The sequence below is a fragment of the Euphorbia lathyris genome, chromosome 2 (genome assembly GCF_963576675.1).
Source record: "Euphorbia lathyris chromosome 2, ddEupLath1.1, whole genome shotgun sequence".
Lineage (NCBI taxonomy): Eukaryota > Viridiplantae > Streptophyta > Magnoliopsida > Malpighiales > Euphorbiaceae > Euphorbia > Euphorbia lathyris.
Window position 1 is genome coordinate 119,921,689 of NC_088911.1, and position 27,216 is coordinate 119,948,904.

General features: G+C 35.4%; 1 protein-coding gene across 1 annotated transcript; it reads left to right on the plus strand.

Moving 5' to 3' along the window:
* Nucleotides 1–21,680: 21,680 nt before the first annotated feature.
* Nucleotides 21,681–26,614, plus strand: LOC136219707 (type IV inositol polyphosphate 5-phosphatase 7-like). The gene is made up of 12 exons (XM_066007199.1): nucleotides 21,681–22,525; nucleotides 22,663–22,747; nucleotides 23,031–23,099; nucleotides 23,198–23,387; nucleotides 23,487–24,192; nucleotides 24,295–24,488; nucleotides 24,698–24,806; nucleotides 24,911–25,059; nucleotides 25,165–25,418; nucleotides 25,990–26,044; nucleotides 26,149–26,320; nucleotides 26,411–26,614. The coding sequence occupies exons 1-9, from the start codon at nucleotides 22,496–22,498 to the stop codon at nucleotides 25,385–25,387; spliced, it is 1,755 nt and encodes a 584-aa protein (XP_065863271.1). The 5' UTR covers nucleotides 21,681–22,495; the 3' UTR covers nucleotides 25,388–25,418; nucleotides 25,990–26,044; nucleotides 26,149–26,320; nucleotides 26,411–26,614.
* Nucleotides 26,615–27,216: the final 602 nt, after the last annotated feature.

The window sequence follows — 27,216 nt, forward strand, 5'->3', positions numbered from 1 at the left end:
AAAGAGGGAAGTCTTCCCAGCCATACGGAAGAAAATACGAAAGAGCAGGTGAAGGCTATTACTCTTCGTTCAGGAAAAAATTATCAAGGGCCTGAAATGCCTAACGATGCAACATTACAAGGAACTGATTTACCGAAGTCCAAAGAAGATATCTTAAACACAAATATTTCACCATTTGACACAGGTACTAAAACTTTTGTACCCAAACCATCTTTTTCGCACAAAGTTCGAAATAAGGACTATGATAAACAACTTCTAACGTTTTTGGATAAACTTAAAAATTTGCATATCAATTTGACGTTTATGGATGCAATAACACAAATTTCTAACTATGGTAAGTTTTTAAAGGATTTGATTTCAAAGAAAATCAGTTGGGAAGGAATTTCATCCATTTCGTTAACTGAAGACTGTAGTTCAATAGTATCAAGTAATTTGCCCACTAAACTCAAGGATCCCGGATGTTTTACTATTCCGTATAAGTTGGAGATATTGAATTCCCAAGCTGTCGTTGTGATTTAGGAGCAAGTATAAACTTAATGCCATTGTCTATTTTTAACAAGTTAGGTTTAGAAGAAGATATCAAACGTACCAATATGGTTTTGCAATTAGCGGATCAAACCACTAAAAGGCCGTATGGTATAATTGAAGATGTTTTAGTCAAAGTCGATAAATTTATTTTTCCTACCGATTTTGTTATCTTAGACTTTGCATATGATGTAAATTGCCCTTTAATTTTTGGCAGACCGTTTATAAACACGGGACGCGCTCTAGTAGATGTGTCGGAAGGGAAGGTAGTTTTAAGGATAGGACAAGATAAGGTCGACTTTAACATGAACAAAGCGATGAAATACCCTATGGAGGAATTCGCTTGTATGAAACTTGATTTAGTCGAGGAATGTGTCAATGATGTAATTCAAAGTGAAGAAATAATTGAACCTATAGTAGACGAGGAATTAGATGATAAGGACCCAGAGCCTTTGATTAGAGAAGATGGACCAGTTCCGCCTTCGATTGTAACACCCCCTAAATTAGAACTTAAAGAGTTACCCAGTCATTTAAGGTACGCTTTCTTAGGCGAAGGCGATTCTCTACCTATAATTATTTCTAACAAATTAACAAGCGATCAAGAAGAAAAATTGAAGCAAGTTGTTAGAATAGGATATGTAGTATGGGATGGCAAATTTCAGACTTAAAAGGAATTAATCCTAGTATAGTAGTGCATAGAATTCATTTAGAAGAAGATAAGCCACCTAAAGCGGATAGGCAAAGACGCTTAAATCCGAACATGAAGGAAGTAGTCAAAAATGAGATTACTAAACTTTTAGACAATGGAATCATTTATCCGATCTCGGATAGTGAATGGGTTAGTCCAATCCATTGTGTACCTAAAAAGGGAGGCATAACTGTTGTAAGAAATGATGAAGGTGAACTTATACCTACACGAACCACCACCGGTTGGAGGGTTTGTATAGACTATAGGAACCTAAACAAAGCAACTAGGAAAGATCATTTTCCTCTACCTTTCATTGATCAAATGATCGAAAGGATAGCCGGTCATGCATTTTACTATTTTCTAGACGGTTATTCCGGATTCTTTCAAATTTACATTTACCCGGATGACCAAGACAAAACAACCTTCACATGTCCTTACGGAACATTTACATATAGGAGAATGTCTTTTGGTCTATGTAATGCACCAGCAACTTTTCAACGATGTATGACAGCAATATTTAATGACTTCATTGAAGACATAATGGAAGTTTTCATGGATTATTTTTTATGGAGATTCTTTCAATGCATGTTTACAGAACTTAGATAAAGTATTGTCTAGATGTGAGGAAACGAATTTAGTTTTAAATTGGGAAAAATGTCATTTCATGATAGATGAAGGAATTGTTTTAGGTCATAAAATTTCTGAAAAAGGTTTAGAAGTGGACAGAGCAAAGACTTCAGTTATAGAAAAATTACCCCCACCAACCACTGTTAAGGGAGTAAGATCATTTTTAGGTCATGCAGGTTTTTACAGACGGTTTATAAAGAACTTTTCTGTAATTTCCAAACCACTTACTAATTTGCTTATGAAGGATTCAACTTTTGATTTTAATAAAGATTGTTTACAAGCTTTCAATACCTTGAAAACGACTTTAGTCAGTACACCAATAATATCAAAACCCGATTGGAATCTACCTTTCGAAATTATGTGTGATGCGAGTGACTTAGCTGTAGGATGTGTATTAGGTCAAAGGAAGGATACGAAACTTCATGTTATATATTATGCGAGTCACACATTGTCCGGTGCACAACTAAATTACACCACAACTGAAAAAGAAATGTTAGCAGTAGTTTTTGCATGTGATAAGTTCTGATCTTATTTATTAGGATCTAAAGTTATTATTTATACTGATCATGCAGCTTTACGATATTTATTTGCTAAGAAAGATGCAAAACCATGTCTTATTAGATGGGTTTTACTATTGCAAGAATTTGACATTGAGATTAAAGACAAAAAGGGAGTTGAAAACCTGGTCGTCGATCATCTATCAAGACTTGAGGATGAAAACGGTTCCATCGGTGAAACATCAGGCATTCGAGATGATTTCCCCGATGAACATCTCATGCAATTACAAAGTGTCATAACTCCATGGTATGCGGATATAGCCAATTACTTAGCTGCACATGTTGTGCCAGATGGATTGACTTACCAGCAAAAGAAGAAATTCTTTTCAGAAGTTAAAAAATATTTTTGGGAAGATCCATTCTTGTTCAAAACATGCGGCGATGGAATATTTAGGAGATGTGTTAGTGAGTTTGAACATGAATCTATAATGATAGAATGTCATGCTAGCGCTTACGGAGGTCATAATAGCGTAAGCAAAACAGCAGCTAGAATACTTGAATGCGGATTCTTTTGGCCTACTCTGTTTAAAGATGTCCGTTCATTTATTCTCCGCTGTGATAAATGTCAAAGAACGGGGAATATAGGAAGGAGAGATGAGATGCCTCTTAAGAACATATTGGAAGTTGAAATCTTCGACGTATGGGGAATTGATTTCATGGGTCCTTTTCCTCTTTCTTTTGGCAAAAATTATATATTAGTAGCCGTAGATTATGTTTCAAAGTGGGTTGAAGCAATTGCAACCTCGACAAATGATTCTAAAGTAGTTGTTAAGTTTTTAAATTCAATATTCTGTCGATTTGGAGTTCCTAGAGTTATGGTAAGCGACGGTGGTACTCACTTCGTAAATAGAGCTTTTGAGTCACTTATGAAAAAATACGGAGTACACCATCGTATCTCTACACCGTACCATCCTCAAACGAATGGTCAAGCAGAAATTTCAAATAGAGAACTCAAATGGATACTTGAGAAAACAGTTTCGTCTTTTAGAAGAGACTGGGCACATAAACTTGACGATGCACTATGGGCATACTGTACTGCATTTAAAACACCTATCGGGATGACACCTTATAGATTAGTCTATGGTAAAGCTTGTCATTTGCCGGTTGAATTAGAACACAAAGCATATTGGGCTATAAAAACCCTTAATTATGATTTGCAGAGCGCAGGGAAAAAGCGTTTGTTTGACTTAAACGAGTTGGATGAATTACGCTATTTGTCCTACGAAAATGCGAGCATTTATAAGGAGAAAATTAAAAAGTGGCATGATGCCAAAATCAAAATTAAAAACTTTAATGTTGGGGATAAGGTCTTACTTTTTAATTCTAAATTAAAATTATTTCCAGGTAAACTAAAATCTAGATGGGCTGGACCATTTTTTGTTGTTCAAACATTTGATTACGGAACATTGGAGCTAGAAAAGTCTAATGGCGACCGATTTAAGGTCAATGGTAATCGTTGCAAAATTTATTTCGACGGAGATCCTATTCAAGCAATTGAATCCGTGGATAAATTTTATAAAAATTAATTTCTTTGATTTTTATGTTTTTAATTTATAGCTTTTCTTATTTTCATTCTTTTTCTTTTTAATTTATTGTTTTCTTTTTAATTTATTTACTTTAATTTTTAATTTTTATATATTTATCATTAAGTACAAATGAGTTTTATTCACATTAAAATTTTAATTTAGTCATGTTTTGAAATTTTCATTAAGTGTTAAGTGTTATTTAGAAATTATATATGCAGAAATCTCAGTTGAGATTTTCTATGTTCCAGGATTTGGAAATCTCAGTTGAGATTCCGAAAATCTCAGTTGAGAAATTTTCTGTCTTTTTACATTTGAAATAACTGTAAGTGATTACAGTCTTCTTTCTTTAAAATTTTCTGTCAGTTGAATTGAAGAGGTATCATTCTGACACCTATTTCTTTCTAACAGACATAACCTTTCACTTATAGTTCTTATATATTCCTGTAGGATCAGACTTCTTCCATTTCACTTCATCTTTCTAAATTTCTTTCTCAAGTTCTCAAATCCTACAGACTTCATTTTTCTTTTCTATCACAAACATGAGTAAGTCTTTGAAGAACTTTCAAAAACAAAATCCTTCTCGAAAGGAGAAAGTTGATATCTCCGATAGATATGGAGCATGGTTTCCCATTTATAACCATGACGAGGGGAAACGTTTTATGCAATTCAGATATGCTCAGTTCTTTGGCATGATGTATCTGGACGAGTTTCTGAACGAGGAACTCGGGATAAGCGAAGCAATTGATCGCTATCTGAATAATTTGGGTTGGACCAAATTTGTTCATATGAAATTTCCTATTATTGGAAATTGGGTTCTGGAATTTTTCTCCACAGTTAGGTTCGTCAACAAGAGACGTGTTCGTCTCAGTTTTCGTTGAGAGGGGAAGGTATTTACTTTTGGCTATCCAGAACTTCACAATTGGTTTGGATTTCCACCCCGAGACACAACTCAACACCATCCTGGAAGGGATATGACTTCTAGAGACATATGGAGGATGCTAACAGGATTTAGGCGATTCAATCCACGTCTTGCCTTCAACAAATCCATTAATTCTAATTCCATGTTGTATCTGCATAAGTTCCTCTGTCACAGCCTTTTTGGTCGAGTCAGTAGCAATGTTGTGAAAGATACTGATCTTTATGTGTTGGGCGACATTTTTCCAGACAACTCAGTTAACTCCTCAAAGATTTTAATGGAGGGGTTAGTTGTTGCTTCCCGTTCGAAGAAACGGAAGATTGGGTTCGCCAACATCATATGTGGAATAATTTTAGGAGCCAAGGGGACCATTTCTGTTCCTTGGACTGATACAGAACCATACCCGATTTTAGACTACGAGTTCTTGGAGAACGAGGGACTTGTTAAACGAGTTTTCCGTTCTGGTCCAACATTCCTTTCTGCACCAGAGAGGCAAGTCTTCGTTCAAACGAAGATTAAAAGGGCTAATGCACGTCGTCTGTCATTTAGTTAGGGATATATATATTTTATGTGTTTCTGTTTGTTGTTTTTAATATATATATATATATGAGTGCTTGATTGTAAATTATGTTTTTATAATGTTTCTATATAGATGTATATGGTATTGTTTATATTTTGTCAAAAGATAAATAAAAGTGCATTAATTCTTTAGTTTATTTCTTTTATCTTAAGGAATAACCTTTGGGTTTCCTTTAATTTAATGTTTTAGTTTTGTTTATCTCAGTTTCAGGGATTAATGTTCACATTTTGGTACTTAATTTTAAGAGGAATTGGTTTAGAAGTATTAAAATCATCAAAAACAGTCCCCATTTTACCCAGATTTTTCAGAATCTCAGTTGAGATTTCGAATTCTCAGTTGAGATAGCAGGAGGAAAACTTTTCAGGCAAAATTTCGCCCCTTCCCTTCTCTCTGTCGCGACTGAGATTTTGAAAATCTCAGTCGTGACCTGAGACTTCCAGTCACGGGATTGGGCGAAATTTTCACCATCTTTTCCTATTCCTACTCTATTTACTACCTATTCAACTATCCTAATCAATACCTATTACTTACACCTATATATATCACCTATTTTTACACCAATCAATCATCTTTTCTCTTCCCAATAACAAGATTCACTCCTCTTCCCCATAAATTTTTACCCTATTCATCTTCTTCTTCCCCAATTCACCACCATTATCTTTCATTCTAACTTTCATCCTTTCATATTTTCATCTATTTTCACCCAAATTTCACAAACCAAAACAATATGCCTAGACAAAAGACCGTTGCAAACAAAGCCAAGGCCACCGAGATCAATAGATTACGAGTTCAATATGGAGCACCGTTCGATATCACGTCGGAAGCCGAAGGACGCAAATATCGCCGATTTTCTAATGTCCTCGTAGAGTTCGTGGATATGCCTTTTCTTGACACCGATACGGTAAATACACTTTCTTTTACCGAGCGTATTGATGAATTTCTTACCGTTCTTGGTTGGAAACGATTTGCTAGTATGCGTTTTCCTAGTCTTAAAACGCATATTATTGAGTTTTTGGTTACTCTAACCTATGACAAGAAGAATGGAGTTCTCTCTTTTCGGAGTGATGGAGTTCGTTATGATGTTAATTATGCGGCCATGAACCGTTGGTTTGGTTTTCCTACTCGAAATTTTTATTCAAAGCCAAAGCCTTTTGATTCACACACGGTTTGGAATTCTTTAACCGGTTTAGATGTTTTTAGTCCAAAGAATACATCTAGTAAGCTAATTAAGGATGATTGTGTATTCTTCTTTCACAAGTTTTTATCATTTTCCTTATTTGGTCGGGTTGAAAGTTCAAAAGTGCAAGTTCGTGCTTTGGTTGTGTTTGATGCTATTTTTAAGGGTTTGACAATTGATAGTATTGAAATGATATTTACTAATTTAGTTCGAGCTTCCAAGTCCCGCAATAAGCAAGTGTCTATGGGTAATTTGATTACCGGCATTGTTTTGGGCGCTCGAGGTGAATTAGCGGATTATCAAAATATGTCTCATGTTGGTTTACCATCATTGGATCTCACGGCACTTCAAAGGGCCAATTTATTGAAGAAGTTGGGACCACCCGCTTTTATATCTTATGCGGATCGCACAAGACGTGTTTTTGCTACCATGAGTAGTGAAGCCTCGGGTTCTCAAGGTTTAGGTGCCCAAGATGATGATGAGGAGGATGAAGAGGAATTTGATGAAGAAGAAGAAGAAGAGGAGAATGTTGATGTTAATGCCACCGAGCAAGCAAATATGGAACCAAATGAAGAAGAACAAGTTGGATGGCAACGTGTTTTGACACAAATGAACGAGCATAACCGTCACATGAATTTGCGGTTAGATGAAGTCGTTGCCAACAATGTCGAAATGAGTTCAAGGATCACTATGTTGAGTCGTGAGCACAAGTCTACTCGTCGCCGGATGCTCTCTTTCTTCCGACGTCAAGGAGTTGAGACTACGCCTTCTCCACCACCATCACCTTGATAGGTTTTATCGTTTCTCTCTTTAACTCATTTTCGTTATTATTATTATGTTTTATTCGGTTTGGTACAATATTTTTACTTATGTTTGGTACAATTCTCTTTATTATTAATGTTTGAATGTTATGGTACTATATTTTTCATTTCTAATTCGTATGATTTATTTCGTACTATTTTTCGTGTTTTATCGCTTTTTGCACCAATGAGGACATGGTCCAAATTAAGTGTGGGAGGAGGTATTTCATATCCATTTTATTTTTAAGTACGAATGAATGCAACGAATGAGAATGAATGCTATATATTTTTAAATGCATGTTGTTATTCAATTTTAAGTAAAGTATAATATGCAACAATTTTTCAAAACAAATGCAACATTTTTTGCAACACTTTTTCTCTTGCAACACTTTTTCACAAATAATAGCAATTTTTCATAAAGGATAAATTTTTGTTAAAGAAAATATTTCATATGTTTTCAAACACTTTAATTTTAAAAAATAATGTTAAGCATATTTTAAGGTTATCATTATTGATAGAAATAAATATTTCTATACGGACTATATTTTTACAAATATTTTTACAAATCTCCAATGCGATTTTATCAAAAAAACGTCTTGAGTAAATGTATATAAGTAAAATTTCTTTAGTTTCAAATCTCTACTTTATATCATGAATTCATGATAAATATAAATCTTATTTTCAATTTTCAATTAGGTTTATAGGCATAAATCGAACTAACAATTTTAGCTTTTTAGCTCGATATTATTTTTCGTCTTACATTAAAAACCAATTGAAGTTTTTAAGGAAACTTTAGCCATAATACATGTTGAATTTCAAGTCAATATAGGATGAATGTGCTATTTTTCTTTTTCCCAATTTTATTTTCATGTTAATTTAATCAAGTAGTCGTATTCTTAACTTTTGGCCACGATTGAGACCAACCTTATCACAATCGAGGTATGAAAGGGAAGAAAATTAAGTATCGTTTACTTTTGGCCACGATTGCGACCACCCTTATCACGGTCGAGGTATGAAAGGAACGTTAAAAAATTAAAGCAAAATTAAACGTGTTTAAAGTTTTAAGTAACGATTGTGTCCACCCATGGCATGGTCGGTACCTCTTAAACGAACACGAAAGCAAATAAAATGCGTATAAAGTTACGATCGAGACCACCCTTATCTTGGGCGTAACTAAAGCAAATATATTAAACATAAGTCCTTAAATCCATATTTGTAATAGTTTAGGTTTGGGAAAGGAAATTTTGTGCTTATAAATGCCTTGAGACGAAAGATTCAAAAACATGCGTGCTTACACCGTCCCGAATACTTCAATATAAAAATTGAAATACAAGACGAGCAATATATCTCTTTTCTACTAGCTAGTTTGATACCTTGCGTATAAATTTACCATGAAAAGTTTATCTTTCGGTTTAACTAATTCAAAGAGGAATATGTGGGTATATATTCTATTTATAAAGAGATTGATTAAAGAATAAATTCAGTGAAATTTTGCTCGGAACTAGCAAAAGCTTAAGTGTGGGAGTTTGTTAAGCCCAAAATATACCTAAAATATCATATATAAATACGATAAATTTACATTGAAATCGTGCTAATTATATTCATTTGGAATACTTTTACGTCTTTATTTACTTCTTTGATGCAAGGTACCTAAATATTTGGTAAAATCCAAATAGGAGCGAAAACGGAGCTAAAACGGAGCTAAAATGGAGGAAAAACCTTAAAAACGTACCGAGAATGTATATCAGCCAGAAGAACGCTCGAGGAGGACGAAAAACAGTCGAACGCCAGGGAGGAAAACTCTCTGTCGCGACTGAGATTCTCAAAATCTCAGTCGCGACTTACGGAGGCCAGACTGGGGGAAAACAACGTATTCAAGCTCGCCCCTATACCCCCTGTCGCGACTGAGATTTTCAGAATCTCAGTCGCGACAACAAGTCTTCCTGCACACAAAACACATGTTTAATTCAGAAAAACGCGTCTGTTCGTTCGGATAAAAGCAACCCTTCACCAGCAGACACGACCCGTCATTTACAACCCTTCAACAACTATAAATAAGTGATCCATTTCAGAAATCAAGGTTGGTTAAGTTGGAAAAGTTAGAGAAATTAGAGAAGAAAGTTGTTATGTTGAGTTTCTGATTCAGAAAAGAATCAGAAAGTTAGATTTCATTTCTGTAAGCAATCGTGTTGTACACGAATTGTATTTAGATTAGTTATAAACACAGTATTAGTTTAGTTTTCATTCTGATAGTGGACGGGACCAGTCTCTATTCCAAAGATCCAGCGAGAAGAATTGACGGCTGAAGCGCATATGGTTTGACGAGCCTACGAAGTTTGAGAGAAAGATTGACGACCCGGATCTCAAAGTCTTCGTTACAATGCTATCCAAGTTTCTACTTCTCTGTTAACTTGTGAAAATTCACATTTCAATTAATGATATACTTATTTATTCAATATATTCTTACTGTTGTTATTTTGATATTGTTCTGACAAAATGATTTTCAAAATGATATATTGGTGTTTTTATTAAAACATTCTATTCCATCTTATTCTTATAAGAACTTTGTTGAACACTTAACAAATTTAGTTTTTATGGATGACATGATCGCTGATCGCGGCTTATCAGAAGTAAAACACTAGTTTGATTAAGGTAGGAATCGTCTCTACGCTAGAGGGATTTCTATGGTTCGAAGCCATTTAATTGAGTAAATTATTATATTGTTACATGTCCATAATCTCACAAAGTTAAAGTTGTTTACTTTGCTTTATGGAAATAAGATCTATTTCATTCCGATTACGGAAGTATCTGTTTTGTAATCAAAATTCCAAACAGAATTGTTCTCTAAACTCGATATAATCTTTCTATCTAATCCTAATTTACCAAAACCTATTCCATCAACTAAACGTATTTCTTTTATTAAACCTAAACACGTTATTAAACCGAATTAAATAAAGTTTTAGTTAAAAAGCGTTCCCTGTGGGTTCGATATCTTTTATTACTACAAGCGTATACCGTGCACTTGCGAAAATCGCTCAACAGTATCAAAGGGTAAGAAAGTTGATGCTGAGCAGGGTAAGTCAGCAGAGAAAAGAAAGAGGCAAGATGAGCCTGATGAACTGGAAAGTGAGGAAACCCCTCTGAAGAAGAAAAAGAGAACTTCTGATCTGAGTCCTGTTGATGCTGTCCCTCTTGGATTTGCAGTTCCTGATGATTCCCACTTCATCAGAAGCCAAGAGATTGACCTTGAGAAAATTCCTGCCGATCAAGAAGCAGAAGAACTAAGCAATAATGAAGATCAACATGATAATAATGAGGATGTTGAGCAACATCAAGAAGCTCATGCTGAGCAAGACCAAACAGAGAATATTGAGCAAGTTGAAAGTCCAGTTGTCCAGAGTAAGACAGTTGATGCTGAGCTCGCAGAGCAAGAAATGGAGATGGAAGGTCTCAACACTGATCTCGGGGTAGAATCATCTCTTGATTCCATTCCTGCTGACCCGTCTCCTCCAAAGACCAAAAAGTTGAAAAGGCTTAAGAAGAAGGCCTACAGATCTCCAGTTATTGACCTCCTGGATGATTCGCCTCTGAGAGATGAAATCACTGACCTTACGAATACTCAATTTAAGTTCTTCTCAACGCATCCTGAGCCCTCTACACAGGAAAAACAAGCCTCTGTTACTCATACCGAGCAACACGCCAAGACTCTAGAAAATCCAAACCAAGCCGAGCAAGAGCTCGAAGTCCTAGCTGCTCAAGGAGACAAGCAAACTAAGGAAAATCCTGCTCAACCTGAGGTGCCTCTTCCTGCACCAACTCAAGTCCATGTTGAGCAGGTAAATATCTCTGCAGATCCACCTCATTCCCATCCTATTTCGCAGAACATTGAGCAGTCAGTTCCTGCTGCTAATCAAAATCAAAGTCCAGCTGCTGACCATGCTGGCACTTCTACTCAAGGACAGCACCAAACACCTCCTCAATCAGGTGCTACTAGAATTCTGGCCACTGAGTTAAATCATAAGGCACAATTTGCCTATCTTCATGCAACTGAGTCTGGTCGTCGCATCATTGACTCGGCTCAACACCTTCTCCAGGATTTAAACATTTCTCATGCCGATGCTGCAGGGTCTGCCAATGCTGAATCACAAGAATTCTCGTCTGTCACTCAGTTTCTCAATGAGATCAAGAATCTCAAAGATTTAGTAAGTGTCATGACCTCAGTCCAAACCCAGCAACCCAAGCAAGAATCCTTTGTCAAGCTGACCGAGCTAATCTTGATGATGGTGAATCATATGAATTCACTTCAGGGACAGATCAATGCTTTACCTACAGTCAACATAGGCTATGCTACCTCCGCTGAGTTAGGTCATTATTTTACCAAGTTGTCTTCTGAGCTGACTGGTACTCGTGAACTTCTCTCCTCATCTTCCCAATGTTCGATGGATGAAATTAGCGAAGCTGTCCGTCTTCTAAACCTGAGTAAAGAGGAAATGGAAACTGACTTGGTGAAAACCAATACTATCCTCCAAACTACTCAGAGCTTATTTAGACATGTGCGTCACACAAACACTCAGCATGATATCTACGACAAGGCTGTACTTTGAATGTACCATCAATCTTATGCCCAGCTAACTGACGCAATATCTTGGCTAACTAAGTCACAGGAATACATGCTCAGCATGATCAGCGCATCTATTCGTGTCCCTGGTACAGTTCTGGATGATGGAGTCCCAGTGCTTGATGGGTTATTTGAAAGCACGAAACGTCTCAAGGCATATTCGGTCAAGCTAACTCGTGCTGCTCTCAATGATACCTTCATCCCTCCTCCGCCTGATGGTGGCAAAATGGGGAAGAAAGCACAAGATGCACAAGCTGATGGAACTCAGCCTAAGGCAGGAGAAACTTCGGGCAGTAAGCAAAAGAGGAAAGACAAGGGCAAAGGGGTAGCTCAAGCTTAGTTTTAAGAAATTAACTTATGTATTTTTTGTATGCTGACCATTTATATTAAGCATCTTTTTCATTCACATTGTTTTTCATAAGTGATGCTTATTATTATACTATATGCTGATATGTCTAAAATTGAACAAACAAATAAATTCAAATTAAAAATATACTCAGGACACATTACCTCTGATACATCCGCATATAAACTATGATACCAAAACTATTCATGTATCAAACTAAGTAAACATTAAACTCTTCTGAAAATTGACCTAGGTTCATCTGAATTAGATCTTCTAGGATTGAACTAAGTCAGTATAAACATGTCTTCCCTAATTACTCAATTAAATCTTAGAAGGTTTACAGTTAAGTTAAGACAATATATGCAACCCTTACGGGGGAGTAATTTCAGAAGAATAAAATGTAATTCAATCATGGGGAATTTCAATACTGAGTTCCATAAATTAAAAATTTTGCCAACATCAAAATGGGGGAGTTTATTGAAACACCTTTCCACAAGATTTTGATTTGACAAAATCATTTAAGTTTAATCCATGATTAAGACACAATTAAATTTAAGTGCTTTGATTTAATTGTACTAATCCGTTTGTTCAATATTGAGTATAAATATAAATGCAAAAGGAAATAAAAATTAAGACAGGTCAAAGTCAGCATGAGAACACAATACAAGCTGAGTGAAGAGTAACTCAGCACAAGAAAAGATAAGACATCTTCAAAACAACAGCTCAAGAAAGAAGCTAATCAAAGAAGCTGAGTAGAATGGAACTCAGCATAAAAGAAGTCTGCTTCAGAACTAGGTCTTGTAGAACGAAGCTGACCATGGAAGCTGAGTGAAAAAGAACTCAGTATGAGAATTGGTGACAATCAAAGACAATAACTAGCGAAGTAAAGCTGGGTAATTTTCAGGACAGCATGAATGATCCGTTAGCTAAAAGACAAATCCGACAACTGTCCGCACCAATAATAGAAGCCTTGGAATTACGCAAAATCCAAATTTCAAGGTGCATGGGTCAACTGTTCGTTGCTATAAGACAAACTGCCGCATGAAGACAAAATCTGTAGGAAGAAGACAATCCTGTCATCTGAAGAAATCAAAAAACATGATTGGCCTACACATCTGAAGTTGACCAGAAGGTTGTCCCCCGAAAGAGCCGTCTTGGATTCAACGGACAAATAAAATTCAAATCATTTGATCCTCAAAGTTCAACTATAAAAGGACAAGCAATCCTCTTGGATCATTGCCGATTTACAGAATATACAAGAGAGAAAAATACAAGCTCAAAGCACTCAAAAACAAGAAAGAAATCTTACACCAACTTTCTATTCCTGTGTAAATACTAGATTGATTGTTTTGTAATCATCTAAAGTGTTCTTTATCTGAAAAAGAGCAAATTGTATCAATTGTGAATTGAGAGTGTTGTGCTGAGTGTTTGGTTGTAAATACTCAGTGGTAGAGAAATCTAGGTGCTGGGTTATAGCACTTAGTAGGAGTTGAGTAGACGAATAGAGGAAGGTACTCTTGCATATTCAACTGCCTTGTAACCGGTTTGTGCTCTACCCTTAAAGAGCTCAGTATTGGATTCTAAAAGCCCGGAGAAGTCTGGGGACTGGACGTAGGCGGAGAGGCCGAACCAGGATAAGTGATACTGAGTAATTTCTAACTCTCTTAAAATATATATATGTGCGTGTGTTGCTTGTTATATTTACTCAGCATATAAACTGTTTAAAGCTGACACTGAGTAAATCAGAGTGCTGAGTTGGAAGCTGACCACTAAAGTGTCAATTCCCAACTCACAAGTGAAACAGTCTTAGCCAACATCTGACTAAAGCTGTCTTACACTAAGATCGGCCAAGCTGACCAAAGCTGAGTTAATAAACTCACCAAAATTATCAAGTCAGCAAGATTAATTAGCGAAAAAATTACATTAGTTCCTAACCCCCCCCCCCCTTGGAACTAATCACACGGGACCAACATCTTTGAACATGTAAGTTAATAAAAATAATTTTAATAAGATTTTTTTATGTTTTAATATTTGTTACGGTAGTCATTAATAAAATTGATTGTTGTTTTTAATTATTATTTTGTAAGTTCATAGCAAAAAAAAAGAAATCGATTAGCTCAAAAACGCTTGAATGAGTTAGTTTATGTGAAGTGTAATCGAGCTTTGAAGAATCGAAAAGGGGTTAAGGACACCATTGCTTTGAAGGATATTGATGATTGTAATGAGTGGTTGACGGGTAGAATGGAGGGAGAGAATAATAGTGATGATGATGAGCTTGTATTTGAGACGATTTTGTTGGTCCCGTGTGATTAGTTCCAAGGGGGGGGGGGGGTTAGGAACTAATACAACTTTTTCGCTAATTAATCTTGCTGACTTGATAATTTTGATGAGTTTATTAACTCGGCTTTTTGGTCAGCTTGGCCGATCTTAGTGTAAGACAGCTTTAGTCAGATGTTGACTAAGACTGTTTCACTTGTGAGTTGGGAATTGACACGTTAGTGGTCAGCTTCCAACTCAGCACTCTAATTTACTCAGTGTCAGCTTTAAACAGTTTATATGCTGAGTAAATATGACAAGCAACACATGCACATATATATATTTTAAGAGAGTTAGAAATTACTCAGTATCACTTATCCTGGTTCGGCCTTTCCGCCTACGTCCAGTCCCCAGACTTCTCCGGGCTTTTAGAATCTAATACTGAGCTCTTTAAAGGTAGAGCACAAACCGGTTACAAGGCAATTGAATATGCAAGAGTACCTTCCTCTATTCGTCTACTCAACTCCTACTAAGTGCTACAACCCAGCACCTAGATTTCTCTACCACTGAGTATTTACAACCAAACACTCAGCACAACACTCTCAACTTACGATTGATACAACTTGCTCTTTTTCAGATAAAGAATACTTTAGATGATTACAAAACAATAAATCTAGCATTTACACAGGGATAGAAAGTTGGTGTAAGATTTCTTTTTTGTTTTTGAGTGCTTTGAACTTGTATTTTTCTCTCTAGTATTTTCTGTCAATCGGCAATGATCCAAGAGGATTGCTTGTCCTTTTATAGTTGAACTTTGAGGATCAAATGATTTGAATTTGATTTGTCCGTTGAATCCAAAACGGCTCTTTTGGGGGACAAGCTTCTGGCCAGCTTCAGATGTGCAGGCCAATCTTGTTTTCTGATTTCTTCAGATGTCAGGCTTGTCTTCTTCCTACAGGCTTTGTCTTCTTGCGGAAGTTTGTCTTATAGCAAAGAACAGTTGACCCATGCATCTCGGAATTTGGCTTTTGCGTAATTCCAAGGCTTCAATTATTAGTGCAGACAGTTGTCGGATTTGTCTTTTAGCTAACGGATCATTCATGTTGTCCTGAAGATCACTCAGCTTTACTTCGCTAGTCATTGTCCTTGATTGTCACCAAATCTCATACTGAGTTCTTTTTCACTCAGCTTCCATGGTCAGCTTCGTTCTGCACGATCTAGTTCTGAAGCAGACTTCTTTTATGCTGAGCTTCGTTCCACTCAACTTCTTTGATCAGCTTCATTCTAAAGATGTTGTTTTGAAGATGACTTATCTTCTCTTGTGCTGAGTTGCTCTTCACCCAGCTTGTATTGTGTTCTCATGCTGACTTTGACCTGTCTTAATCTTTATTTCCTTTTTCATTTATATTTATACTCAATATTGAACAGACGGATTAGTACAATTAAATCAAAGCACTTAAATTTAATTGTCTCTTAATCATGGATTAAACTTAAATGATTTTGTCAAATCAAAATCTTGTGGAAAGGTGTTTCAACAGATTTGGGTTGGGATATGGTTGGTAAAGCTAATGGAGCGGAAGAAGATGTCTACCGTACTAGGGCAAAAGGCAAAAGTGCTACCCCTACCCCAAGTGCTAATGTCACAAAGACATACGTTAGAGGAAACACCTCCTCTTCCCGGTCAAAAGCCAATCCTCCTCGAGTTGTTAGAGATGAGGTCCATGATGAAGATGATGATGAGTATCAAGTTGAAGAAGAAGAAGAAAAAGAAGAATATAAGGATGATGAAGTGGAAGATCTTGATGGGGATATAGATCTTGATGAGGAGTTGGATTTGGAGGATGAAGATGCTTGATATTATGTTATTTTGATTTAAGAATTAACACTTTATTATTATATTTTAAGTTATTTTAGTTTATAAGTTTAGAAATTAAACTATCCTTAAGTACTACTAGTTTTTATTGAGTTACTTTAATTTTATTTGATTTTCTAATTTTTGTCGCCTCACGTGCGAGAGGTCGTCGCCTCGCCTCAAGGCGATATTTTGCCCTTGTCATATGCTTGACTAGATATGATATGTTAATCCAAAACTATAAACATTTAGAAGTATTAATATATTATCAGATATTTATATCACTATTAACTGGGGGTAGGATTATAAAAAAAATAGAATTAATCTATTTGACACGATATTAACGGGTAAATTACATACGTGGTGTACAACCTTTACCTGTTTTCACACTTTGGTGTACAACCAAAAATTTGTCACACTAAAATGTACAACCTTCTAGTGACCTCCCACTAAAGTGTACACCAGGTAAAAATGACCGATCAACCCAATTAACATGTCAAATCATCAATTTTTAACCCATATTTTTAATGAAAATGAGACTCACTCATCTTCTTCAACCTTATATCTTCTTCTTCTTTATTTTCTATCTCTTTCATTTTTATCAAATATCATTTCTCTCTCTAACTCTCATCTCTCTCATTTTCACTTTCTCCCTCTAACTCTCCTCTCTCTCTAATTCTCGCTTTCTCTCTTATTATCAACACTTTAATCATTTTTGAAGAAGTAATTCAAATGATTTTGTTGAGATTTGAAGAGGTTGAGAAGAGATGTTTCGTCCATTGGCTGCTGCGATTTTAAGTGGTGGCAGATAGGAGACGGCAAGTCCAGCGACCCCATTGTAGAATTCCGATGAGATCCAGAGGCGGAGATGCGATTTGAAATAGAAATGATATTTGAAAAAATGGGATAAGATTTGTTTTGCGTGTTTGGGTTAGCAGAGTAAACGCGAGAGCTGTGATTCTTCTGCCAACGGCCGTTAATTTTCTTCTTTCAATTTCGCGGTGAATAAAGTAACAGAACTGTCGGTGGACTCCATTTTGATTTTTGCGCCGTTAATCTCAGTACGTTAATTTGAGATTAACCTCTTTTTAGACTTCTATTGACTGATCCTCCCTTGTTTAGTTTGTTTAAGATTTTCATTTTCCAAATTAAGATTTTTCTTTTTCAAATTATTTGATACTCTCTCCATTTTTCCCGAAAGACTACAATTATTCATTAAAAAGTGATTAAAATGTGTTAATTATGCAGTAAATATGTTTATTATGCAGAGAAAAGGGGGGAATTAGAGAGAGGGAGGAGAGTTAGAGGGAGAAAGTGAAAATGAGAGAGATGAGAATTAGAGAGAGAAATGATATTTGATAAAAATTGAGGAGAGAGAAAATAAAGAAAAAGATATAAGGTTGAAGAAGATGAGTGGGTCCCATTTTTATTAAAATATGGGTTAAAAATTGAGGATTTGTCATGTTGACTGGGTTGACCGGTTATTTTTACCTGGTGTACATTTTAGTGAGAGGTCACCAGAAGGTTGTACACCAAAGTGTGAAAACATGTAAAGGTTGTACAATACGTATGTAATTTACCCCGATATTAACACCACCCTATCCCTTATACCGAATTACCACATTTATGTAAAAAGGCAAATCACAATTTTCGTTGTGATGAATGATTTTTTTTTTTTGAGTGATTAGATAACCTTGATTTGATCAAATGGAAGTCCACTCATGGCTCATGTCTTTGAAAATTATTCCCATTTTCTATTTAAGGTTCTATTACTAGTGCTTCCACTTTATATTCATGTATATAAAACAACTGATGTCTCAAAATGATGTCGTTTCGCAATGGGATTGATGTTAATTGTAAAAGCTAGTGTTTTCAATTAAAACTGAAATCCAAGCGTTGAATTTCAGATTCAGCTTTATATCTACAGAAAATTAGTATTAGGAAATTAGAGAACTTTTTTTTTTCTAATTTGAGTAATAAATTAAAGGCCTAACCTCTTTCCAGCCCTTTAAACTTGTAACTTTTTTTCATTTAGCCACCTAAACTTAGAGTGTTCCCATTTAGCCACTTAAACTCAACAAATGAGACACCTTTAGCCCTTATTAGCCTACATGGCACTTACGTGTCACTTGTTGCCTTCCCAGCCCCTTAAACTTGTAACTTTTTTTCATTTAGCCACTATAACGGTAAAATTTCACCACTTAAAGTATCACAAAAACCCTCAAATCCGGGAAGATTGTTTTATGGATGTCCAAATTATGGGGTTAGTTGTTTAATAACTTAATTGGTTATGATAAATTAATAACTGCATTTAACGAATTGCTATTTTTTTAAAATTTTGATTTGGAAAAAGAGGTCAAAAGAGTTACAATATTTGAGTTTAAGTGGCTAAATGGGAAGACCTAAAGTAAAAGTGGCTAAATGAAAAAAAGTTACAAGTTTAAGGGGCTGGGAAGGGGTTAAGCCTTGAGTTTAAGTGGCTAAATGGGAAGACCTAAAGTTAAAGTGGCTAAATGAAAAAAAGTTACAAGTTTAAGGGGCTGTGAAGGGGTTAGGCCTAAATTAAAAGTTTGTGCAATAAAAATTTAAACGGAGTCCTATTTTATATACTCAGTCAATGTCGTTCCTGAACACGAGCGAAAAGCGGTGTCTACCCAGAGCCTAAGCAGTGACGGATCCAAAATTTTATATATGGAGGGCTACTTTTAATCTTGCGGCCGGTGTTGGAGTTAGATTTTTGGAGATGTAGGAAATTTCTAAACTTTATCCATTGGGATTGAACAAATATAGCCTCGAGCACCTTAAATTTCTGTCGTTTCAGTGTGTTGAATAATAAAATACTAAAAATGGCTGGCCTAAAAGAAGTAGATATATTTATTATTTTATAAATCCAACACTAATTTCTTAAAAATTATATAACTTTTATCTTTTTATTTTGGGTAATTAATTTATTAGTCCTTATATTTTCACAAAACACACTGTTTAATCCCTATATTTTCAAAAACACATGGTAAGGTCCCCTAACTTTTTTCTCAGTGAACTGTTTAGTCATTCCGTCTGTTTGTTAGATATTTTACCGTTTATGACTTCAGAAATGATTAAATTACCCTTTACTATTTACCTTCAAACTTCAGATGAGGAAATCCAACAGTCTTGATCACATGCACCTTAATGAGCATGTAGGATTTCCTCCAATTTAGAAGAAGAAACTATTTGTATAGAGAACAAGAAAAAGAACAGACCCAATGCTTACGAATTTGAACGATTAAGAAGAAAATAAAAAAGAAGAACACTCAAAGTTGATTTCAAATGTATTAGAGTTTAAAGGAAAGGAAAATAAAGGAAAAGAAGAACGTAAATCTAAATTGACTAACAGAATCTTCATGAGAGTCTAACGGTACGGACTAAACAGTTCACCGAGAAAAACGTTAGGGACTTTACCGTGTGTTTTTTAAAATACAGAGACTAAACATTGTGTTTTATCAAAATATAGGAACTAATAAATTAATTACCCTTTTATTTTTAATTAAAAATTTCTTATAATTTTCATAAAGTATCATTTAATTTAAAAATTAAGTTTTTTTAGGTGTCAAAAGTATTAAAAAAATAGGTTTAAGGGATTTTTGAACTCAAAACCTAGGGAGATGGAGCCTCTAAGCCCTGGGCTGGATCTCGCTCCGGGCACAAGGGAGAGAGTAGCCTAAAAATAATATATATTTTTTAAAATAATAATGTATACCGGATGCAGAAATAATCACAAAGATAAAAAGAGAGACTTAAAAAAAATTATAAGAAAAATACAAAAATTGAAATCTTGAGAGATGCAGTAGACTAAACTGAATGGGAAGTGACATTAATTTAAATTTAATATTTTGGCATGAGATAAAGCAAAACCCAGACACCATGTCATGGGACACCTAGGTGTGCTTTTATGGCCTCTAATCCTTAATTGGGACCAATTAGCAATAATACCAAACAAAACCTGCACTTGTTTAGTGATTCAAATCATAATTAGGGATTTTCTTATGCCATTTCCCAACCATAATATTCCAATTCCGCCGTCAACACTAAATTAAATTAATTGCCTTTAATCAATCAAAGTGTGAGTGAGTGAGGCCCATTAATCATGTAAAGAACCAAATATAGATAAGACACACCCATTTCGATGCTAAAGGCAATACCCAGCAATCTATATTCAATTTTTGTAAAAATTAATGTTTGTTTTTCAATTTAGGAGCCATTACAGTTGACCGTCTATGGAGGAGAGGAGCCGCCCGTAAAGGAGGAAGACTGGACGGCGGCTCACTAAACAATTCACTCGCCCTTTCCAATTTTACCCTTAATTTACAAAAAGAAAAGACATTATGAGATCTATGATTTGTTTTATTATTATTTTTGTTCATTAATTTCTTCCATTATAATTAATTCTATGACTCAGTTTATTAATAAAAAAATTCATAATTTAATGGGTAAAATATGGAAAAATGACTTTTTGTTTTTTCTTTTCCATATTATAAACATTTCACTAGGTAATCATTTTTTTTAAGTTAGAAGGACTAAAAAACTAGAGTATTTATTTATTATATAGACCAGAACAAGAAAACCAAGATTCTCCACCTATTAGACTATTTCTATTTCTATAGGGTTGAAGAAGGTCTAGGATTATAATTCATTCATTCCCCATAAATCACAGAGAAATCAGAAAAACAAATGGTAGATTTTTCAGGGAGCAAAGCAAAGAGAGGGCCTTAAATTTGGGACATATGCCCTTGTTTTTAAGGACAATCCTTAGGCTGACCCAAAAGAAATACTCCAATTTGGTTAACAACATTCCCCACATTCTTGCCAAATTAACTCTGATAAATCTATACAATCAAATCTTCACAATGCTCCAAAAACAACACAAGTAGAAGAAACTAATAAAATATTATTACAGACAACCTAAGCAAAAAATCCCATATTTTGGCTTAACATAGGACTGTTCTCCTCCATTTGGTCCCGGTTAGGAAAATATATTTTATTAGCTGCCTAAATTTATTTAAAATTACACATCAGCCCCAATACTTTCCAAAACATTCCAAAAGGGAAAGAAAGAAAGAAACACAAAATCCGAAAAAATAAAAAATAAAAAGAGAAAGGGACAGAAGGAAAAACAGAAACGAAATAGAGCAGTAGTACTATAACACAATACAACATTCCCTTTATCTTTATCATTCTTTAACTGCTTTTTCTCTTTGATGGAAGACCAATATATGAACATTAGATTTCACAATCCCACCATTTTGTTGACCGCTCTTCTGGGCACCTTTTCTTTTACCTTTCCTTTGCCGTTTTATGTTAAGGGATTCCCCTAAACGACCTGACCGTTTCCCTGCCCCGGCATGCTCAGGAAAAGCCCCCCTCTTCTCTTCTCTTGAGACTCCTCCATTCTTATTTAAAGTTTGTTTCTTTCTCTCTCTTGCTGCGCTTTATTCTGTTCAAATTCGATACTTTGGCTGTGCACTGAGAACGAGGCTGTTTGTTTCAAAGGGGGAACAAGAGAAAGGAAAGGAAGAGCAGCTTGTTTATAAGCTTTTTCTCTCTCTTTCTCTGTCTTCATTAAAACTTGCTTTCTCTATTTCCTCTCTGCTACATTGTCTTCTTCTACTTCAACAATCTCTCTTCTCACTTCCACGCATTCAACCCCTTTGTCTCTCTTCACTAATTTTGGGGTTTTCCTCTCATTTCTTCACGAGTGCTAGAACAGAAAACCCAATTGGCTGTTTGATTGATCCCTTTGGTTCTTTGATTGAGGTTTTCAGTCTAAAACAAGATACCCATTTGTTGATTGGGGTAGCATTGGCTTGTTTTTTAGGAGGGGGTTGTTGGTATCTTCTCGTTTCAAAGCTTGTTGCTGCAGAAATCCAGAAATTGAGAAAGGGAAATTTCGGTTGTGGAGTTTTAGTCCTTGAAGTTCTGAACTTTATTGTGAATATTGGGGGGGCTGCGGAAAGTGCAATAAGAGCTATATGAAGGAGTGGTGAAAAAATGAGAGATGAGAACTCCAAGAAAAGCAAGGTTTTTTTCTTTTTTCTCTTTTGCCTGTAAACCAATGGAATTCATTCCCTTTTGTTAATTGAAAAATGATGATGATGATTATGAGATGATATTAATTGGTTTTTCGTTTTCTGTTTCCTTCTATTTCTTTGGTGAAGTTCTCATGGTCTAAGAAAATGGTCAGAAAGTGGTTCAATATCAAGAGTAAAACTGAGGACTTTCAAGCAGACGACGTCTATGGAGGTTTGCATTTTCTTTCTTTCTAAAAGACCTATACTTTATTTCATCCTATAAACTAAATTGCTTAAATTTTTGGTTGGTTACTAAGAAAATTGAGGATAGGAAAGGAATATACTCTTGGACTTGATATCTGAAAGTTGAAGTTCTTATGATTCTCAATTATCAAACCAATTTTTTTTCTCCTTTTTACCAGTCAGTGAAAGATAAAGTTTTTAAACAATTTTTTATCAACCTAAGTATAATTGATGCTCATTGAATAGCATTGAATTTGAATATCTTTCTTCAGGGGCTGAAGTGGAATACAGGACTAGCTTCTCAGAGAGGGAGCCATGCACCATCAAGAAAAGCAAAACAGGTGGAGCATCAATAGAATTAAACAACCTTCTTTTTTGAGATTATATCTCTCTTAAATTTCGAATTTGTATTCCTTATCTTTGCCTGATTCTGATGCAGAGAAATTCAGCAAGATCCCAGAGCAGGTCCGGCGAGGGAGAATGAATCTCGACCACCCTCGAATCATAGATGTGCAGAACCACAGCATTTTTGTAGCTACATGGAATGTAGCTGGAAGATCTCCACCAAGTAATTTGAGTCTTGATGATTGGCTTCATGCCTCGCCTCCTGCTGATATATATGTCCTTGGGTATGTCTTCAAAGCTGCAATCTTCTCCCTTTTGTTTGTGAACTCTTCAATTAATAGATGAGCATAGATTGAAGCATTTGCATTTACTTTTTATTTCAGATTTCAAGAGATAGTTCCTTTAAATGCTGGTAATGTTCTTGGTGCCGAAGACAATGGACCTGCCAAAAAATGGCTGGCTCTTATTAGAAAGACTCTAAACAATCTTCCAGGAACTAGTGGCAGTGGTGGTGGTTGCTACACACCTTCTCCAATCCCTGAGCCAATTGTAGAAATGGACGCAGATTTTGAAGGATCATCTAGGCAAAAAAACTCGTCTTTCTTTCATCGACGATCATTCCAGACACCCTACAGCTGGAGAATGGAAAACGACCCTTCAATTCCTCAACCACGACTTGATCGCAGATTCAGTGTTTGTGATCGGGTTATATTTGGTCACAGGCCAAGTGACTATGACCCCAGTTACAGATGGGGTGCCAGACCGAGTGATTATTCAAGGCCTAGTGACTACTCCAACAGGCCAAGTGATTACTCTAGATGGGGTTCATCAGATGATGATAATGGACCAGGAGATTCGCCAAGTACTGTATTGTACTCACCGATGTCCTATGGTGGTTCTTATAGTGGATCTACATCTACAGAAGATGGATATAAGAGGCCAGGGTATTCAAGATACTGTTTAGTGGCAAGTAAACAAATGGTTGGCATATTCCTAACAGTATGGGTCCGGAGCGAATTGAGAGATCATGTTAAAAACATGAAGGTTTCTTGTATTGGCAGAGGGTTGATGGGTTATCTTGGAAATAAGGTAATGTTAAGATGAATCATGTAGTCTAGTATATTGTTTATTGATTTGCCTTTCCAAGTTGTTCAAATCCACTAAGAAGTACTCTTCCTCTTCGAATTTCAGGGATCTATTTCCATCAGCATGTCCTTGCACGAGACAACATTTTGCTTCGTCTGTACTCATCTAACCTCTGGGCAAAAAGAAGGCGATGAACTTAGGAGGAACTCAGATGTCATGGAGATTCTTAAAAAAACAAGGTTTCCTCGTGTTAGCAGCTCAGGCGATGCGAAGTCCCCAGAGACCATTCTTGAGCACGAGTAAGATTATTGACTATTACATAAACTGTAGTCATTTCCTTGCTATTGGCAATATGTTGTTTTATTGGTCACTTTAAAAAACTATGTACTTCACAACCTCCAAGTACCATTTCTAACCGAGTTCATACATGTCCACCATTATAAATTAATTATGTTATGATTATTATTTCCAAACTTTGTCCATTCCTGAATCGGTGTATATTATGCAGTCGGGTTATTTGGCTTGGAGATTTGAATTATCGCATTGCACTTTCTTATCGATCTGCTAAGGCACTTGTCGAGATGCAAAACTGGAGGGCATTGTTAGAGAATGATCAGGCATGTTCATATATTCTCTCCTACAGCTCTACCATCACTCCCCATACTATATTTTGAGAACATTTTATGAGCTTTCATCTAATTTAAATATGCTTATCTTGCAGTTACGGATTGAGCAGAGAAGAGGCCGTGTGTTTGCGGGATGGAATGAAGGAAAGATTTATTTCCCACCTACATATAAATACTCAACTAACTCAGACAGATATGCTGGAGATGATTTGCATCCAAAGGAGAAGCGTCGAACTCCAGCTTGGTAAGAACAAAACCAGAATGTGTATGCAATATTGCAATGACTTAAGAACGAAGAGAACAAGAACCTATTCTAATTTTGTTACTAATTGAATAATTCTAATTAAAGGTGTGATAGAATTTTATGGCACGGAGAAGGCCTCCAACAAATATCGTATGTGCGTGGAGAATCTAGGTTCTCAGACCATAGGCCAGTTTACGGCATATTTTGGGCGGAGGTAGAATCTACCCAAGGAAAATTGAAGAAAAGTATGAGTTATTCCAGTACCAGGATTGAGGTAGAAGAGCTTCTGCCATACTCACATGGATATACAGAACTGAACTTCTTCTGATGGATGAGGAGATAGCTTTGACCCACATTAGGTACACTCTCTTTCTTTCTGATACATCAGCAGGTGATTGAAATCGTGCACTCCAATCGAAAAATTTAGGCTTAGAGATGTTTTGCCTAATAACCCAATGGTCTTTTCCCAGTTCCAAATGCAATTATTGGAGCATATAGTAGCTCTTTTTTGCCTTGATTAAGTGAGGCATAAGGTTATTTACATATTTTACATAATTCACTGAGTTTCTGAACACATATCTCTTCAATCAATCAAGTGAAACTCCATTGACCTTTTCACATTTGAAATAGTTTTTCCCCCTTTACCCCATCTTTTTCATTGTTGATACATTAATTGTTAGCATTCAAGGATGGTCCATCACTTTAGTGGTCCTTGAGTAGAACCCCATTTTTTAACATCAAGTCGATACTAATCGAATTTCTTACCAGAATCGGAATATTACTAATTGAATATCTCATTAGAAGCTGAATATTGGTTCTTTATATGTGAATCTCCATGAAAATGCAACTAAGAATTTGGAATATTATTGAAACAGTTCATACATAAATCTCTTGCTTTGTTCTTGTGCTGAATTTGGTCCCCAATTGCAGGAAATTTTTCTTTGTAGGGTGATGGGGACATCCCCTTGCCCACTAACCAAAAAAGGTTGGTGTTCTTCTCTCTTCTCTCTTAGCTTTAACTTTTGTTGGTTTTGATGTGCAAATTTTGTTTCTTTCTTCTTAACATTATTGTCACTTTCTTCTTATCAGGTGTAAATTTTTGTAATATGGTCTGCTGATTAACTCCACATCATCATCATCAACAACAACTAACATATATACAAGGTTCCAATTCAGTGCTTGATTTGCTAATTAATCTGATTAACAAACAAAGATCCAACTTTGATTGATACCATATTTCTCAATCCAGCACTGTGATTAGGTACAGTACAGTCAGTGTTTTCCATTACTAATTTTGCTTAAGTTTAATGTAAACAAGTAATTATAATGAAGAAAGTTTTCTTTCTTGCAGGCCTATCAGGAACTGCCAAGTGGGTTAATTTATTCCATTCTTTTTTATTTAGTGTAGGGAAACATTTTTGTTTTGTTTTTTTGTTTCTTTGATGACTGAAAGAAAATGAAAGATGATGGTCAATACAATCATATGGTTACTTACTTTTTGTTTTAAATGAGAAGCCAAGTAAAGATTTGATGGATATTCATTACCAATGTGAAGTGAAAGAAAAAAAAAAAAAAAGGAATATTATATTATTTTGATTCCAGAGAATGAATGTTTCTTTTTTCCTCTATGTTCTTGCTAATGATTCTACTGAAAAAGTTGCTGTCTTCATATTATGTTATCTTTTTTTTCTTTTACTATGATATTAATTAAAAAAAGCAGAAGACAATATTCAGTTTTTACAGCTTTAGCAGGTTATATTGGGAGCCATGATTTAGAGACTAAGTTTTTTTTAAAGATTCTCCAAATACAGGTGTTGAAATATAGTGTAGAAGATAAGCAAAAAGAGGGTAAAGTGACCTATGTGTAATAATATATGTCCAAAGCTGCCATTTTTGGCAGCTACTTTTTGAAAAAGATAAAAACAAGGATTCTATTTACTTTGGCTAAGGGTAAGGGTAAATGATAGAATTGTAAGTATCTCTTGATCTGTTCCAAATAATTGTTTGGAAAAGTAATTAGGTGATAAACAGTGTCAAATGTCAAAAACATCAATATGGATAGGTGTAAATTACTTCATCTCAGAATTTTACATCATGTACTTTTAGTTAAACAGTGTCCTATTTTTATTTATTAAATTACCCTTGATACTGGAATGC